The sequence below is a fragment of the Manacus candei genome, unplaced genomic scaffold (genome assembly GCF_025592945.1).
Source record: "Manacus candei isolate 608988 ecotype Guabito, Panama unplaced genomic scaffold, ASM2559294v1 h1tg000086l, whole genome shotgun sequence".
Taxonomy (NCBI): Eukaryota; Metazoa; Chordata; class Aves; order Passeriformes; family Pipridae; genus Manacus; species Manacus candei.
In genome coordinates, this window is record NW_026138134.1 from 6,013,348 (window position 1) to 6,030,013 (window position 16,666).

Genomic DNA, 16,666 nt, shown 5'->3' on the forward strand with positions numbered 1-16,666 from the left:
GGCGGGGAAGCCGCCGCCGCCATCACGGCTGTGGGCAAAGGGAGCGCGCGGGGGCGGCGGGAGCGCGCGGCGCGAACACACGGTCCGTGTCCCAAATATACGGTGTCTGTCCCGCATACACGGTGTCTGTCCCGCACACACGGTGTGTGTCCCAAATATACGGTGTCTGTCCCAAATATACGGTGTCTGTCCCAAATATACGGTGTCTGTCCCGCACACGCGATTCGTGTCCCAAATATACGGTGTCTGTCCCAAATATACGGTGTCTGTCCCGCACACACGGTGCCTGTCCCAAATATACGGTGTCTGTCCCGCATATACGGTGTCTGTCCCGCACACACGGTGTCTGTCCCGCATATACAGTGTCTGTCCCACATATACGGTGTCTGTCCCGCATATACGGTGTCTGTCCCGCACACACGGTCCGTGTCCCGCACACACGGTGTCTGTCCCGCATATACAGTGTCTGTCCCACATATACGGTGTCTGTCCCGCATATACGGTGTCTGTCCCGCACACACGGTCCGTGTCCCGCACACACGGTGTCTGTCCCGCATATACAGTGTCTGTCCCACATATACGGTGTCTGTCCTGCACACACAGTCCCTGCCCCGCACACACGGTCCGTGTCCTGCACACAGGGTTCATGCCCCGCACACACGGTGTCTGTCCCACACACAGGATCCGTGTCCCACACACACGGTCCGTGTCCCGCACACACGGTCTGTGACCCACACACGTGGTGTCTGTCCGCACACACGGTCCCTGTCCTGCACACACAGTTTGTGACCGGATGCTTTACAAGCCCGGTTTGTGTCCTGTGCCTTCCTCACGCTCCAACCATGTCTCCTAGGTCCTTATCTTCTATTTCCTCCGATGCTTCCTGGCCTTCCTGAGCTGCATTTGTGAACTCCACTTCTACAAGTGAGTGTTAGAGCCTGTCTGCAGGGAGTGTTTTGAGTGCCATGCACGGGAAATATGCTTTGAAGCTCCTGTGTGGGTTGGGCTGCTTAAAAGTGAACCTTGAAAATACGTGTTCTCATGATAACTTAATGGAGCAACCTGGGATAGTGGAGGGTGTCCCTGTCCATAGCAGGGGGTGGAAGGAGATGAGCTTTAAGGTCCCTTCCAACCCAAACCATTCTGGGATTCTGTGATTTCCATCGGTATTAGCTCCTCAGGAAACGGTCCCATCCCCAACACCTCTGCTGTGTGAGGCAACCCAGACCCACCATCCTCCCACAGGGACTGAGCATCTGCACGGGGTTTTCAGTGCTCAGAACACAGGCAGTGCCTGGGAAATGGTGAGATCCTCCCTGTTTCGGCGTGCTTGAGATAATCACCACCAGTATAAGGTGCTGGGCAAGCATAAACAAGAATAGGAAAAGTGAATTGGCATCAGCAAGGAGATCGAGTCCACTCTCACAGGACCCTAGGAAAGAAAGGCTCCACTTTATAAAACGAGGTTTCATTACACACAGAGAGAACAGGGAGGTGCTTGGTCCTCCCGAACAGGAATTTCCACATTTACAACACGTGCAGGTACTCAGAGTCCACCCCGCCTTTGTGAGAGGCCCTGCAGTAACACACCGTGTCAGGTGACACTGGCCAGAGCAGAAACCTGCACAGGAGCTGCTCGAGCACCTGAGCCCAGGGTGGACTGTTCTACCTCAGGGTCACACCCAGCTGCTGCTGGATTTGCTCCCGGAGGCGCAGCTGCAGCTCCGCGGCCCCGCGGCAGCTCAGGGCCCTGTCACAGGACTGGAAGGTCAGCCTGTAGCAGAGGCTCCTCCGCCCCGTCCCTGCCTGCTGGAAAGTGTCCCTTAACTGGATGGAAACCACCGTTTCACCTGACACCCCCCTGGCAAGGGTGTGAAAAGCAACTTCGTCGAACTGCTCCCCCTCGGGAACCCAAAAGCTGACGTCGTGCACGTAGGAAGGGGGATAGAGGGAAAAACTCCTGAAAAGCCTCAGCTCTCCTCTAGGAAACTGCCTGAGGAACCGTGTGTCCGGTGTCCAGAGCATTCTCCAGTCGGATATTCCACAGAGCAGCATGGCCAGGAGGTCAAGGTTCAGCGAGGCAAAGACAACCACCAGCTCACTGCTTACTAGCTCCTGAGATGTCCTTATAACCCCCAGGCAGGAGCCCTTCTCACAGGAGCCTGGAGGATCTGTCTCCATGCACATGAAGTACTGGATTTTACCAAGCTGAGACTCAAAAGCAGCAAAGTCACTTAGCTCAGTTGTTTCAGAGCTCGTTGCTTCCTGCAGGTTGATATTTGGTTTAGTGCCCGTCTGCTGAAGGGAATGTATGGTGGATGTGACGTTATTCAGCAACATCTGGACACAGCTGCTCTCTGTACCCCTGCTCACTGCAAACACAATGAGCACCTCGTGAAAAACAGGCATGGAGTGAGGAGTGACACGACACTTCCTGAAAACTGGCCCAGAAAGAACACGGAGTGTCCCTGGGAAAAAGGCTCCTTCCTGCATTATTGCCTGAGCATGAGGCAGCAGGGACGGTCTGAGATAAAACTGCTTTGGGCTGTGACGTCCTTCTGGTACGTTCTTCTCTGTGCCCTGGCAAAAATCAGCACAGGAAAATAGAACAGGTCCATTTGCAGGTCCAGGAGACATTTCCTCAGGGCTTGGAGTCTCCTCTGGGCTCAGAGCGATCCAAAAGATACTGGAGGGACAAACCCCCTCGAGGTGGCCTTGGTGGAGCAGGGGAAGGCAGGAGTCAGTGTCCTGTACTGGAAAGGCTTGGCTGAGCCCTGCAGCAAGCTCCTCCTTCACTGTCCGGACTGGGTGGTTTGAATTCGGTTCTAGGAAACCCCTGGGGAAAATAAAAGTGCAGATTACAGACACCACTAAACAGATTTCCCTGGAATAGCCTTCCTGTTGCCATAATTTGAGTGCAGCAATTCACCCAAAACATTCTTAAGCCAGTTTTTAGTAACTACCTGAACAAGCCAAGCCTCTCACCAAACGTGTTGCACGTTTTCAGGACACTGGTGTTTGTCTCCAGGTTGCAAGCAAGAATTAATTGAATTTGCTAATAAAAAAGGAACAGGGCTTTCCAATCATATCCATTTATCTGACACCTGGTCACTCCCACTGAGAGCCAAACAGAAAGTAATTATAAAACTCACCTGTTAATTTTATCCACAAGGACCTGTGGCACTTGAAAAGAAACCTTTTGGTTTTCCAGTTGTATCCTGCAGCTCCTGGGTGAGAAACACAGGAGTGGAGTGCTCCGTGTGAAAATGTGGTTCAGGGCACCCTCTACACAGAAGGCTTTATCTTGGCTCCTGACAACACACAAAACCACAGCAAAGCCATCAATAATTTCTGATATTTAATGTGCCACAAGAAAGCCTTGCACCAAGACACATCTTAGTGAATCCCAGGCCTTGTTACAACCCTGCTGGGATTGCCTGCTGAGCAGATACACACACCACAGTCCTCCTGACGATTTTGACCTTTAAAATCCTAAGACAGTCTTATTTTTAGAGGGTACTTTGGCAAGAAGCTTGCATTTGAATCTTGGCTATTCTGCTTAGAGATGAGAAAGAACTGCAGCTATTTTAAGGAAATTTAAAAGGAGTTCCTCTCCGGCAAACAAGATACTAAAAGACAACACCCATGCTGGCCTTTGTAAGAGCACAAATATCAGAATTTCTGTTTTGCCATGTGATGGTTACCTGTAACCTGTACATTTATATCCATGGATTGTCTCTGCATTAAAAGGATGAACATCACTCAAGATAAATCCAGCTCCTGCTGCCACAGCCACTATTTGCCAGCTGTTGTGCCACTCCCTCCTTGGCTGGTCTGCGGGTGTCCCACCCTGGCCATTGCAAAGAGCCACGTGCACCTCTCCCTCCTCTGCCAGCACTTCTGCGGAGCTGGAAGGAAAGGCACCAACGAGAAGAACCCTGTTAGCACACCCACAGATTTCACAGGGCCAGAAAAGCACCCAGAGCACAGCTACAAACGTGTATCACAGCAGGCAACCAGCACAGAACTATTTCTGGGTTACTCACCTACGGAAAAAGTGGGCAAGAAGCTCCCTGTTCTTCACTACCCCAGCCTTCCTCCCACAGTGGGGGAAGTTGAAGTAAATGCAATTGAATTGTCTTTCTTCTGGTGAAAAGTAGTCCTTCAGCTTGGTGCAGTCCACAGAAAACACAACCTCAGCTCCTGCAACACCAAAGGAAAAAAAAAAAAAACAAGGGTGTGATGTTTATGACTAGGGAAAATTTCAGAGAAAGGCAGGAATGCAAGTTCTCTATTTGGTTTTAAAGTAGGTGAGAGCTGCCAGGCATCTCCCCAGTCGTGCATTAGGAACACCAGGAAGCCTGGGCTCCACTTCACCTCTCGTGGAAACTTCTGAAAATACTTGAAAATAGTGGTTTCAGTGCAATTTCAGCACTATTTAAGCCTGATCAGGTTTTAGGGTGTTTGATTTGGCCAAACGGACCGTTCCAATCCCTCACAGGAGACGCCTGGAGTGGCGAGGGGATGCCGAGGGGATGCCAAGGGTCTGGAGACAGGGCACGGCAGCGCGATGGCTCTGGATGGAGCCCTGATTAGAGGACGGTGACAGCCAAGGGCTCAGCGACACCGCTGCCTCCTGCACCGCTGTGCCCGGGGGTCCCACCACCCATCGCATCCCATCGCATCCCATCGCATCCCATCCCATCCCATCCCATCCCACCGCATCCCACCCGCACCCACCGCTCTCCCGCAGCCTGCGGATGCTCCGCGCGGCTCCCCCGCGCCGGGACGCCTCCTCCTCGCTCTCGTAGCAAGTGGCCACCACGTGCGTGCCCTCGGCCCCGCAGAGAGAAGCGGCGAAGGAGAAATTGCCCTCGCCGAGCAGCAGGACGCGGCGGAGCCCCATGCCCGGGCAGCGGCAGCGGCAGCGGCTCGGAGCCCCCGGCACTGGGAGCCCCCGGCACTGGGAGCCCCCGGCACTGGGAGCCCTGGCACTGGGAGCCCTGGCACTGGGAGCCCCCGGGACTGGGAACCCGCCGTTCCCGGAGCAGAAGTCGCTCGCTCATGACGTGGGGCCGGTCAGCGGCCACTGCTGGTGGCGTCGGGGCATCCCCGGTGCCTTTGGAGCAGCCGGTTCCCCGCCCCGAGGGGATCCAGGGAGCTCCCCGGGATGGAGGGATGGAGGGAGGGATGGATGAGCCGCCGCATCCCCCCCGCCGCCTCCCCAGCGCTTGGAAGGGGCTGCGCTTTGGGAGAGCTTTCTGAGCCTCTGCGCAACAGGAAATGGGCGTTAAATAAATAAATAAATAAATAAGTGCGTAAATAAATAAATAAAGCCGTTACAAAGCTAAGGAATCGTAGAATCGCAGAACCCTGGGGTGGTTTGGGTCGTCTTGTTCCATGGGCAGGGACATTTTCCATGGGAAAGGGACACTTTCCATGGGCAGGGACTCATCTCGTTCCATGGGCAGGGACACTTTCCACTGCCCCCGGATGGCTCCAATCTGTCCTTGGACGCTTCCAGGGCTGGGGCAGCCACAGCTTCTCTGAGCAACCTGTGCCAGGGCCTCACCACCCTCACAGGGAAAAATTTCCCCCCAGTATCCCCCCTAACCCTGCCCTGTGAGTGACAGGATACTGGGGAGGCACTGGGTCCCTGTGGCCTTGGGTAAATCACTTAGTCTCTGTTTCAAAGGATAAGTGACCCAGAGAGATGTTCAGTGCTGAGACATGGAGCATAACACCTCAGAAAAAATAATTACCACACCACCTCCCCCCTCCAGGAAAGGAAAAAACCCCCAAACTCATATTTAGCCGTGCTAAATGTGATTTTCCTTTCCAGCATCCTCACTGCTTTGAAGCAACTTGCACTCCAGATTACAAGGGAAACATCAGAGAATTAAATGTTTGTGCTCAGAGCTGAACCAGCCTGTTGGATGTGTGGTGCAGCTAAAGGGGAGCTCCTGGATGACATCTGTGCTTCGAGGTGACAGAGATGTTTTCTGGCATTTTCTCCCTGCTGAGCTGTGCTGCTGTGCCCCCACAGAACAGGTATTTCAGGTCATTCAGGGAGTGGTATCTGCATTTCAAGTATTCTTGTCTAGCTGACCTCATCATCCCCAAAGAGCTTTCACTCAAAATGCCCATTTCTTGCTCCTGCGTTTGGGCCCAACAAAACCCTGGACTATAAAAACCATTTCCCTCAGGGGAAATGCACTTTCTGGATATATTCTCACTATTTCCCACTTACTTCCTCATTTTTTTTTTAAATTTTTATTCTTTTAGAATTGGAACAAGAACTTCACTGGTTTCTGGGCCCCTACCCTGAGTTAGAACCTCCTTTGTGCAACCCAGCTGCTCAGTCCTGCTTCACTACAGGCCACCACATGGAAGCATTTTTTTTTTTTTGCTTGTGTCCAACACTCAGAGAAGGAACAAGAAGGATGCAGGAAAAGACTCAGAAACCAGGAGGCCTGTCTGCCCACAGTGCTACAGGGATTTCCTTTGAGCAAAAAGACCCATCACACATGAAAGCCAAATGTAGCATCGTGTGGAAAACATTCTTCCTGCTGTTTAATGGGGATTGTTTGGGACCTAAGTGAGTGCAGAGGTGACTGTGAGTCACCACTCACCCTGTGCCTGGTCAGACAAGCCCAATTAACACCTTAACTGGGAAGGCTTTTTGGAACCAGCTAATGGGAAACACCAGACCTTGAAATGAGGGGGGGGTTGAGGTATTTGACAATGACCCCTCATCACTGAGTGCTCATTTTGTTTTTCTCCCCTAAAGACACAGAATGAAGGGTAACCTCTCAGTTCAGCTGAGGTGCAAACAGATCCCTTCTCACAGAACTTCTGCCTTAGCAGGTATAAGGAACATAAAAAATAGGTCAGGTCATGACTGAGTCTGATGCTCTGTGTGACAGATCTGTGGCGTTCTGCCCTTTTTGAAGATGAATTTTAGAATTCAATTCCAGTAATACAGACTTCCCTTTATGCTCATATCCCTTTGAAGAGAGGTGCTAAGCAGATGATGGTGCCTGAGAAGGACTCAGTAGTGGTTTGTATCACTCAGCAATGACTGCACAAATCAGGTTATTGCTGTAGACATCAGATGCTGTTCATTGTTTGAAGGGCTCTAACATCACAGTTTCAAAGGGGTGTGATTTGCATCATGAGAGCAGGATGTTTTCCTCCTCTTGGGAGATATCTGTGTTTAACTGCAGCTCTGCAGTTTTCATCTGCAACTGCTCTGAACTGGCTGCAGCACTTGGATGCTTCTCCACAACGTGAGTCATTCTAGAGATTTAAGATACAGTTGTCTTCCAGTCAGTTGTTATCGAATACCCACACTCCAGATGGGTTTCAATTGTCATGAAGCTGTTTTACCAGTTTAATCTCCACTGGAGAAACTTTTCTGTGGCTTGTGAAACACTCTGAAATCCTCTGGCAGGGCTGAAGGAAAAGACTCGTGCATTAGATGTTTGCAAAACATTAGAGAACGTAACGTGGAGTGGGATGGGTGCTTCTGGACACCAAGACAAGCTGTCCTGGCCACACTTGCCACCCAAGCTGTAAGGAAGGATGGTACCAGCTACGTTCACCTTACCCAGCTCCCTGGACCCACCACTCCTCTCGTCCTCAGCGCCCCAAACCAAATAAATACAAACTGCTTATTCATGTTTTATTCGTTAGTAAACTTACTCGGCATAAATAATAAGAGCAGCCCCGCAGCACCTGGTGCCAGGTGCCGGGGGCTGGCCCCGGGGGGGCTGTGGGTGGGCACAGCCCTATTTCCTCTGGGCGCCTGCGATGGCCGGTTTCTCCTCGCGGGTGATGGGGATGGAGCGCTCGGGGACGTCGCTCACCTTCCTGGGCGCGCTGACGGTCAGCACCCCGTCCAGGGACAGGGACGACGTGATGGTCAGAGGGTCCACGTCGTCGGGGATCCTGTATTTCCTGTTGAACTCCCTGGCGATGAAGCCGTGCTCGTCCTTCAGGAGGAGAAGGGACAGGCACAGTGAGGGGCGTTCGCTCGGCGCAGGCAGAGCTGGGATGGGGAGCCCGCGAAGGAAAACCTCCCAGGGACTTAAAAGGGCTTTTAAAATGAGATGCCCTCTCTAAAAAGAGCCAAGTCTGGCCAAAGGGAGGCACTGCCCTGGCTGGGTGCAGGTGCCTGCAGGTGCAAACACTGCAGAGCCCCACTGAGCTGATCTCTGTTAGAGTGCTGGATTGTGTTCTTAGCCAAAAAAAATTGCAGAAACTATAACAGGATTACAGGATTATTATTACTATTATTATTATTGTTGTTATTATATTGTTATTGTTATTATATTATTATTTTGATATTATTTCGATTTATTTTTATATATAGATACTTTATTATTATTATTTTGAGTATTATTGTTATTTTTTTTATTATGTTCTTAGCAAAAAAAAGTTGCAGAAGCTCTGTCAGGATTACATGCCATTATTATTATTATTATTATTATTATTTATTATTATTATTATTATTATTATTATTATTATTATTATTATATTGATGTGGCAATTGCAGCTACTTTATCGTGAGTGTTCCCTTCCTTCCAGCAAGGAACTGGGGACAGGAGGTAGGAGGGATATGGGGGCTGGAAAATGCTGTTTCATCCACCTTTGAACATGGCTTTGGATTTCTCTCTGCCCAGTTGGCACCCAGGTCTCCAGGGCCAGCAAGAAGTGGGATTATGAGAGCAGAGCACAACTTTTAAGGGTTAGAAACTCATAGCTGGGCCTAGGAAAGGTTACACAACAGGGCAGTGCACTGGTTCCTTTTGTGGTTTGATTATTACAGCTTGCTGTCAGTGTATTGAACACCTCCCTGCATTTCTGGCCTCTGCCCAAAAAGAGGGAGGCCCAAAAATGCCCATTTCAAAGACGATTTTCCAGCTCGGTTCACAGTTCATGTAACATCAGCAATAAATGTTCACCCTCTTGCTGCCCTGTCTGGGATCAGCTGGGGGGGTTTGCACAGAGCATCTTCCACTGGGGTTGGCTGATAAAACAAAAAATGACAAGTATCTGAGGTGAGCACAGAGGAGGGATGTTTTGCAGCCTCCTTGTTTCACCAGAGGTGAGGGAGCTCCCGCTGGGAGTGGCACAGTTAAATCAGAGGTACCTGGCGCTCCTCGTGCTTCCCGTGGATCTCTATCATGTCCCCGAGCACCTTCACTTTGAGCTCCTCGGGGGAGAAGTGCTTCACATCGAGGTTTACATAAAACTTGTCCTTGTCCAGTCGCATCTGCAAAACAAGGAGGTGACTTCAGGAAAGAGCAGGTGAGGGTTTCTGCTTCGAGAGGCTCTCAGAACCCGGCAGGTCAGCACTCAGCTGGTGTCCACACACGCACTGACCTTGGTTTTGGGGTTGTGATCTGAGTGGCTTTGTCCCTGGCTGGCCTGGCATTAATGCCCATCCCTGCGGTACCTGAGATTCTCAATTTGTTAAAATCTGCTAAAACTGCCCCTTGAGTTGGTGTAGTGCTGATTATGGCTGCTTCAGTGCACAGCCAGACCCAGGTCACTAAATCAGGGCAAACATTATGCAAAGATTAAAATAATACTTTCCTCTCCCTCCTTCTGCTCAGAATAGCTCTACAAGCTACTTGTACATAAGAGATTGACTCGTAGAACAGGCAAGTGCCTCTTGGCTCAGCCCCTGAAGCAAGTAGACTCCTGCTCCTTGATCCTTTGGGTCCTGTATCTTACTGAAAACGCTGCTCTTCTCGGCAGTGATTCTTTAAAATAGGCCCCTTTTTCCTCAGCAGCCTGACGTGAGCATCCCACTGCCCCTGCCCCTGTGCTGTTTGCTTCTCAGGTGGGAGTGGGATTGGAAGTTTGGCATAGCAGACTGGGAAATTAGGGAAATCAGGCTTCCTCCTGTCTTCTGTCAGCTCTTAGAGCCACCTCAGTTTGCCTCTCTTCCCATCACTATGGCAATACTTGCTCTCAGCCCCAAACGATGGGCAGAGCATGCAGAGCTTCTTGCCTAACAAAGAGCCACAAGCACAGCCCCCTTCTCCCCAGCCTTCTCCTAAATATCCACCTCCAAGCAGCTTCCAAGCTCTCAGCTCTCCTGGGTGTCCAGCTCCAGAGCCAGCGGGATGTGCACACAGCGCTAACAAAGAGCACGAAGAAGCAAAGATTACCTCAGAGAGTCCTGTCTCTAGCCAACTGGGCATCCGAAGGATGGGGGATCTCATCAGGAAGGGGCTGAAGCTGGGGGAAACAGGGAGCAGCTCTGACTCCTGCAGGTGCTCCCCGAAAATCTGGTCAAAGATACGACTCGGTGCCAACCAAGAAAAGAAGGGTCTGCGGATCAGGGGGTTATGAATGGTGATATCCATTGGAGAGCGCTGGAGAAGCCTGGCAAACAACTGTGCTGCAGTGCCGTGCTGGGAGCCTGGGACAGCTTTATACCCGTGCAGCTGGCCTGGCCTTCCACCCCCCCGAGGCCTCTTGAACAGTGGTGTCAGGGATTTTATTGTCCCACTCCTGGGCCGGTCCCCTCGGCGGTGCCCAGTAGCTGTCTGAGGGATTTGAACGCGCTGCCGAGGAGGAGGGGGAAGGGGAGAAGAAGAAAAGGAGCCCAATGGGGCAGCAAGAAGCCAAAGTGCCCGGCCCGCCCCGCTCCCCACGTGCTGTTTATCTGCAGAGTCCCAGGCGGGCTTGGCGGATGTTCCCAGCTGCTTGGGATGCCAACGGGATCAATGCAGCTCCTATCTTTGGCTCCCAGGGAACGCGACAAGGGGCCGTTGTTCCCGCTGCCAGTGCCCGGAGTTCAGCTCCCCACATCACCCACCAGCCCTGGGGAGGGCTCTGCCCCTGCCCACAGCCAAGGCAGTCACAGAGCCGGGGGGCAGGGAAGGTCCCAGCAGGTCTTTGCTGGGATCCCCCTGGCACTGCAGCCCAGGAAAGCCCCACAGCTGCCTTTGTGCCCAGTGGTGTGTGGGAGTGGAAGGTGGATTTCTCCACCGTTCAGCCCAACATCTCTGGTCTTCAGCCCATCAGAGAAACCACTGGAGAGCCCAACACTGTGATCTCAGAGCCCCAGAGGGCCAGAGCAGAGAACACCTGGGCATGCTCACGGTGCCTTCTCAGGATTCAAGCCACCTCTGTCTGCTTGTGCCCCTGCACTAAGCTCATTTTCTATAGTTGTGCTCCTAATACATCTTAACTCACACATTTATTTTAATTCCTGCCTCGCCTGTGAGCCTCAATCACAGGAATGGGTTCAGCCTGGCAACTGTACTTAAAGGGCAAGAACTAGTCTCTGCCTCTGAGAGCTCATAACTTAAATGCAATTTCTGGCTCAGGGGCACATCATTCTTACTGCCAGCACTGCCAGCCCTTTGCAAAAGGCTCTGAGCCTCTTCCTCTCAACCTGCCTGCAAGAATAGGGAGCAGAATTTGCTCTGTGCAGCAGCTCGGGCCATAAATACCCTCTCCAGTTCCCCATTACATCAACAGCACTGCACCTGCTCCCTCACACTGCAGGGACACGGGCTCAGGGAAATCTCTGGTTTCAGGGGACGTGGAGCTCAACTGGGCTCTGCTCCCCTCCTGCACCACCAGCAGCCCCCAGCCCTGTCCAATGGGACTGGGTCTGTGCCAGCTTCACCCCTTGGTTAACTCTTGATCCCTGGCACAGGGATGTCTCCGGGTCTCAGTACGCCAAAGCCCTGGCCAAGGGAACAGCCTGGACAGCCAGCTTGGAGCAGACAGTCCAGGGTGGGGAGGTGTCAGTAGTGGGGTCTGGATCCTGTCTAGTCCAGCTTAACTACCTGCAGCACTTCACCACTCAAAGGAGCTCAGCCTCCTCAAAAATCAGGCTCTGTGTGCAGGGCATGGGAGGGGCTGATCTGGGCCATGGGTGTGACAGGGACTTCATTGCACAGCCGGAACATGCACCAGCCAGCATTAGCTACTGCCCTGTCCCCATGGGGGGCTCAGGGCCATCAGTACCATCAGCACCATCCATACCAGTGCCAGGGACCCCCTGGACCTGCTGACTGGCCTTGGAGCACCACCAGCAGCACAGCCTGGGCTCTGTCCTGCTTTTCCCCACTTCAGCCTCCCTCAGCTCATCCTTGTGCCTCCCAGCTGCCCATTCCCCTCTTGCAGCCCCTGCTCCAGAAGGGGCTCTCCGGGGCTGGGAGGACGTGTGGGATGTTCCCAAGGTGTCCGTGACTGCAGGCAGTGCCTGCACTCCCTGCTGGAATGCGGCGAGAAGCTTCTCCCGTCCCCCTGGCGAGGCATCCTGGGCCCTGTGCGCGTGGCTATTTTGGTCCATCTTTTTATCACACACTCCTCCCTTTGGAATTCACCCAATTAAAACCTTGCAATCTGCAGCCTTCACTCTCAGAGGCAGCGAGGGCTCGGCAGGTCCCTGTCCCCAGCCCCGCCATGGCCGCGCGGACCGTCCCCCACGCCCACCCCATGAGCTCCGAGTACGAGTTCGCCAACCCCAGCAAGATCTACGACCAGAACTTTGGAGAAGGTAAGGAAGGAGGTGGGATCCCCCCTGGCACCTCTCTCTGCCCTGCTGCAGGAAGGCTGTGGTGGAGCTCCCCTGGGCAGATTGACCTCCGGAGCAGGCTAAGGGAGCTGGAGCCAAGGAATTCGGAGGGTAAGAAGGCAGATCAAACCAGGGGGATAGCCAGGGTCTCTCTCTTCGTGTCCACTTCCTCCGTCCATGCCTACTGCTGTCTGTGCTGTCCCTCCCTCATGCCACCCATGCTCTGGCATTCATGCACATGCTGTGAAAACATGGAGCGAAACGCTCAGGGGAGGGGGGGGAAGTTTTTTCAGCCAGGGGATGTGGAGAAAAGCTGAGCTGGGGTGTTCAGCACAAAGCTGGGCAGTGGCTGGCGGAGGGGAAGGAATGTGGGCAGCAGCAGAACCATTCAGCTCCAGCACAACAGCGTGAAAAGGCAAAAAGCTCCAAGGAAAGCCCCCCGGACAATGGCACACAAAAGGCCTTTAGTTCTTCAGGGCAGTTTCTTCACCATCAGCATTTTCCATGCCCATCCCTGGCTGTGGGCTCTGCACTGCAGAGCACCCACTGTACCTCCCAGTCCCTCCCAGTCCACCCAACAGACATGTGAAGCTGGATGCCAGCCCTGGGCTCGCTGGCAGCCCTGGGCTGTGTGGTGGGAGGCAGTGGCTGGCAGGCTCTGTGTGTGTGTTTTAGAGACACAAAGGTAGGAACTGCAAGAGGCTCCACCCATATTGTGCTGATGTGGTGGCAAACCCAAGGTGTGTGCCAGGTGCCAGCCTCCTCCTGCCACCCTTCCCTGTCTGCTGCCAAGCATCCTCCTCCAGCTCCTCCCTCGGGAACCCCACACTCCTCACCGAGTCTCCTTTCCAGGTGTGTCCCCGTCTGAGATTTTAGCCCCTGCCCTGTACCACGGCTACTACATCAGGCCTCGGATCAACAAGCAGCTGGACCGGGGCACCTCCGAGATCTGCCTGAACGAGCACAAATTCCAGGTGTTCCTGGACGTCTGCCAGTTCCTGCCGGACGAGCTCAGCGTCCGCACCGTGGACAACCTGCTGGAGGTGGTGGGCCAGCACCCCCAGAAGGCTGATCGCCACGGCTTCATCTCCAGGGAGTTCACCAGGACCTACATCCTCCCCCTGGACGTCGACCCCTTGCTGGTGAGGGCCACCCTGTCCCACGATGGCATCCTGAGCATCGTGGCTCCCCGCTCTGGCAAGGAGCTGAAGGCCAAAGTCAACGAGGTGAAGATAACGCAGGAGGAGCAGCCAGGGGGGAAAGAAGAGCAGCCCGAGGAAGGAAAAGAGAAGGACAAGTCCTAAAGGCCCCAGGTGTGGGCTTGCACTGGGAAGGTGGGGGGGACAGGGATGGGGAATCCACGGTGACAGACTCGTGTTTCTCACCAGCAGTGTTTAGCAGGGCTCTGAGGCAGCCAGACTGCTGCTTCCCCAGGCTGATGGCTGGAAAAAAGGGACTTGCAGCGGAAAACAGAGGGGAACTGAAGTGCTAGTGTGAGGGAGTGAGTGTAATGCGAGTTTTCTCCTAGCTCAAGTGCTCATGGAGCAGCAGGCAGGGTGCTCTTCTCTCACCCCAAAAGACCAGGGCCACTCTTACCCCAAACTGTGAGGCTGTGCCACAGTGGACTATGAAACAGCTGCTGTGCTCTAGCCCAGGAGGGAAGAGGGAAGAGATGATCCCAGTGCCTTGCCTCTGAGCTGGTGGCTGAGCTTTGTGGACACGGGAGGTGCTTGTTGGTCTGTAAAAGTGCCTGCAGTTCTCAGGAGGGAGGAGGAATAAACCTGCCTCTGGTCTTCTCTTGCTTGCCTTGGGTTCCTGTTGCTTCTGGCCTGCAGCAGGAAGGATGGACAGTGCCTCAGCTGTGGAAATGGCATCAGTGGTGACATGGAGGGACTGTGGGGCACTCAGGGACACCTCTGTGATTCACCTCCTGGCTCAGGGGCAGCTGCAGGGTCTGTTGTAGGGAGCCCTCAGTGGAGCAGCCTCAAGGACAGAAGGTGCAGAGTGATGAGCTCCTGGAGGGTCCCTGTGCATCCCCAGAGCTGCAGGTGGGATTAGCCCAGGTAAACTAATGCCATGGTCTCTGTTTGCCTCAGCCCTCTGCTGCATGGGGCACCAGGTTCATTCACACACCCACCTTCTCAGCCCTTGGGAGGGGAGTGAACCCCAAAATGCTGCAGGGAAAGGCTCTGCTCAGATTCCCCCAGAGGGGGTGGCTCTGGCCCCTCTGCAGGCGCTGTGGTGTCACTGACTGGCTGCATGAGAAATGTCCCCGTGGCCTCGTGGTGCTGGGCCAGGATCGGGTGAGCTGCTGTCGGGGCAGCTGCTGCCCCGGGCGGCCCCAAGGGCTCAGAAGGTGCCAGCTGCAGCCCTTGTCTCGTCAGAGCCAAGTAAAGCAGGCAAAATGCTGTGTCAGTGCCTAAATATGGGGGTCCCTGGCGTGCCTCAGGGCAGCTCTCCCTCAGACACCCATGGGGATATAACTTCTCCCTCTCCCCGCTGGGATGTGCCCTGCAGGACTCTGCCCTCTGCCTCCACAGGTACCTGGGGCCAGCAATGCCCTGTTCAGGGTTCTGTCCCAGGCAGCACATCCCCTCTGCTGCTGGAACTGCACAGCTATTTTCTGCTCCTCAGGGCCCCTGGCAGCAGGGAGGATCAGAGGCAGATTAAGAGCAGCCCTGTCTGCTGGCTCAGGACCCAGTGGGAGGGTGGCTGAGCCTCCAGCCCTGGTGCAGATCAGGTACCACACTCAGTCTGGATCCCTGGGGGATGCCCTTACTCGGGAATTGGAAGCAGACAAGCTGCTGCCAGTGAGACACTGTCAAAATAGAAATATAACAGGTATTGTCTAAGTCCTTAATAATAACTACAGAGATAATTCTGGGCTGGTGGCTTTCAGTCACCTGAAGCAGCTGCATCCCAGTCACCCAACACCCACCCAAACCCCCAGTCCAAGGAGGGCTGAGTTCCCAAGCCCAAATCCCTGTGGGGAGGGCAGGGACCTGTGTCTGTGTGTGGGCTCAGGCAGGGCCATCATTTCCTTAGTCCCCCCTCATAAAATGTGTTTTCAAACTCAGAGACTCTCCAGGGCAGCAGCTACAAAAGGCTTTTCTTTGCCTCTGACCTGGCATCTCCCGTGCTGGTAAGAAAGGCTGATGGTCCCCTCTCTCACTGCACATTTCCTGTCACTGGGATGAACTTCCTTCCCGGGAGTGGGGAGAGGGAGGATGGCCAACATATGACCCTCAGGTTGGGCAAAGGAGGGCACATCCACACCCAGTGCAGACTTGGCACGTGCCAGAGCATGAGATGCTGCCTGGGCAGCACGAGGGCTGCAGGTTGCTGGAGCACTGGGGGCTGAGAACAGGAGCTGGCCAGGGCTGGGGCTGCACTGGGAGTGCCCTTGGGCACTACTCCCGTGGAAATGCCCAGCATGAGCAGTCACCACACAGTTCTGTTCCCCCCTCCAGCTTTTCCTCGCCCTGTCCTTGCTCTGCCATGAGTTCATTCTCCACTGCTGGGCCCCTGCAGGCTCGCCCTGTGCCAGTCTGACAGCCTGTCACCCAGACAGCTGCCCTGGGCAGGGCTGCAGAGAGAGGGGCTGGCACTGCCTAGTGTCAGCCAGGGCTGTTCCTCTGCCCCCTGGCAGGCTCTGCTCCACAAGCCTGCTGGCTCTGCCCAGCAGGATTGCTGGAAGCCATGCTTTCTTTCATCCCCGCAGACACAGCCTGAGGAGGGAATGCAGAGTGGCAGCCAAGCACTCCCCGGCCCTGCCAATGTTTTTGATGCCTTTCTGTTTCTCTGGTGGAGCTCAAAGCAGCAGCTCCAGTATTTGTGAAAGAGGCTGATGGGAACAGGCTCCCAGCCCTTTTTTTTTCTTCCTTCCCCACAAAGCAACAAAGCCCAAGTTATCCCAGAAATCAAAACAGCCACTGGCTCACTAAAACAACAGTGTCTGTGGCAAAGCCAGAGACACACAGTCTGCAACTTCCCAGGCAGGGACAGGCTCCTGAGACCACCTGGTCTTTGCAGGACCCTGAGAACACGGTCCTGTTGGCATCAGGACTGAATCCCAGCTGCCTGCACAAGTCCTAACTTCTCCCTGGGGTGCTGTGG

General features: G+C 54.1%; 3 protein-coding genes and 1 long non-coding RNA gene across 4 annotated transcripts; 2 read left to right on the top strand and 2 right to left on the bottom strand.

Moving 5' to 3' along the window:
* Nucleotides 1-2: 2 nt before the first annotated feature.
* LOC127482373 (uncharacterized) lies at nt 3-7,629 on the top strand. The gene is made up of 4 exons (XR_007908531.1): nt 3-82; nt 854-924; nt 5,843-5,986; nt 7,454-7,629. It is a non-coding gene; the product is annotated as an uncharacterized LOC127482373 (long non-coding RNA).
* Nucleotides 1,434-5,260, bottom strand: FDXACB1 (ferredoxin-fold anticodon binding domain containing 1). The gene is made up of 6 exons (XM_051812587.1): nt 5,011-5,260; nt 4,741-4,979; nt 4,047-4,203; nt 3,705-3,908; nt 3,153-3,311; nt 1,434-2,836 (listed from the first exon to the last, which is right to left on the bottom strand). The coding sequence occupies exons 1-6, from the start codon at nt 5,064-5,066 to the stop codon at nt 1,666-1,668; spliced, it is 1,986 nt and encodes a 661-aa protein (XP_051668547.1). The 5' UTR covers nt 5,067-5,260; the 3' UTR covers nt 1,434-1,665.
* A 41-nt stretch (nt 7,630-7,670) lies between the features above and the next one.
* On the bottom strand, nt 7,671-10,634 carry CRYAB (crystallin alpha B). The gene is made up of 3 exons (XM_051812588.1): nt 10,182-10,634; nt 9,155-9,277; nt 7,671-7,994 (listed from the first exon to the last, which is right to left on the bottom strand). Exons 1-3 carry the CDS (start codon nt 10,377-10,379, stop codon nt 7,791-7,793), a joined length of 525 nt encoding a protein of 174 aa, XP_051668548.1. The 5' UTR covers nt 10,380-10,634; the 3' UTR covers nt 7,671-7,790.
* Nucleotides 10,635-12,367: 1,733 nt separating this feature from the next.
* On the top strand, nt 12,368-14,350 carry HSPB2 (heat shock protein family B (small) member 2). The gene is made up of 2 exons (XM_051812321.1): nt 12,368-12,532; nt 13,403-14,350. The coding sequence occupies exons 1-2, from the start codon at nt 12,439-12,441 to the stop codon at nt 13,852-13,854; spliced, it is 546 nt and encodes a 181-aa protein (XP_051668281.1). The 5' UTR covers nt 12,368-12,438; the 3' UTR covers nt 13,855-14,350.
* Nucleotides 14,351-16,666: the final 2,316 nt, after the last annotated feature.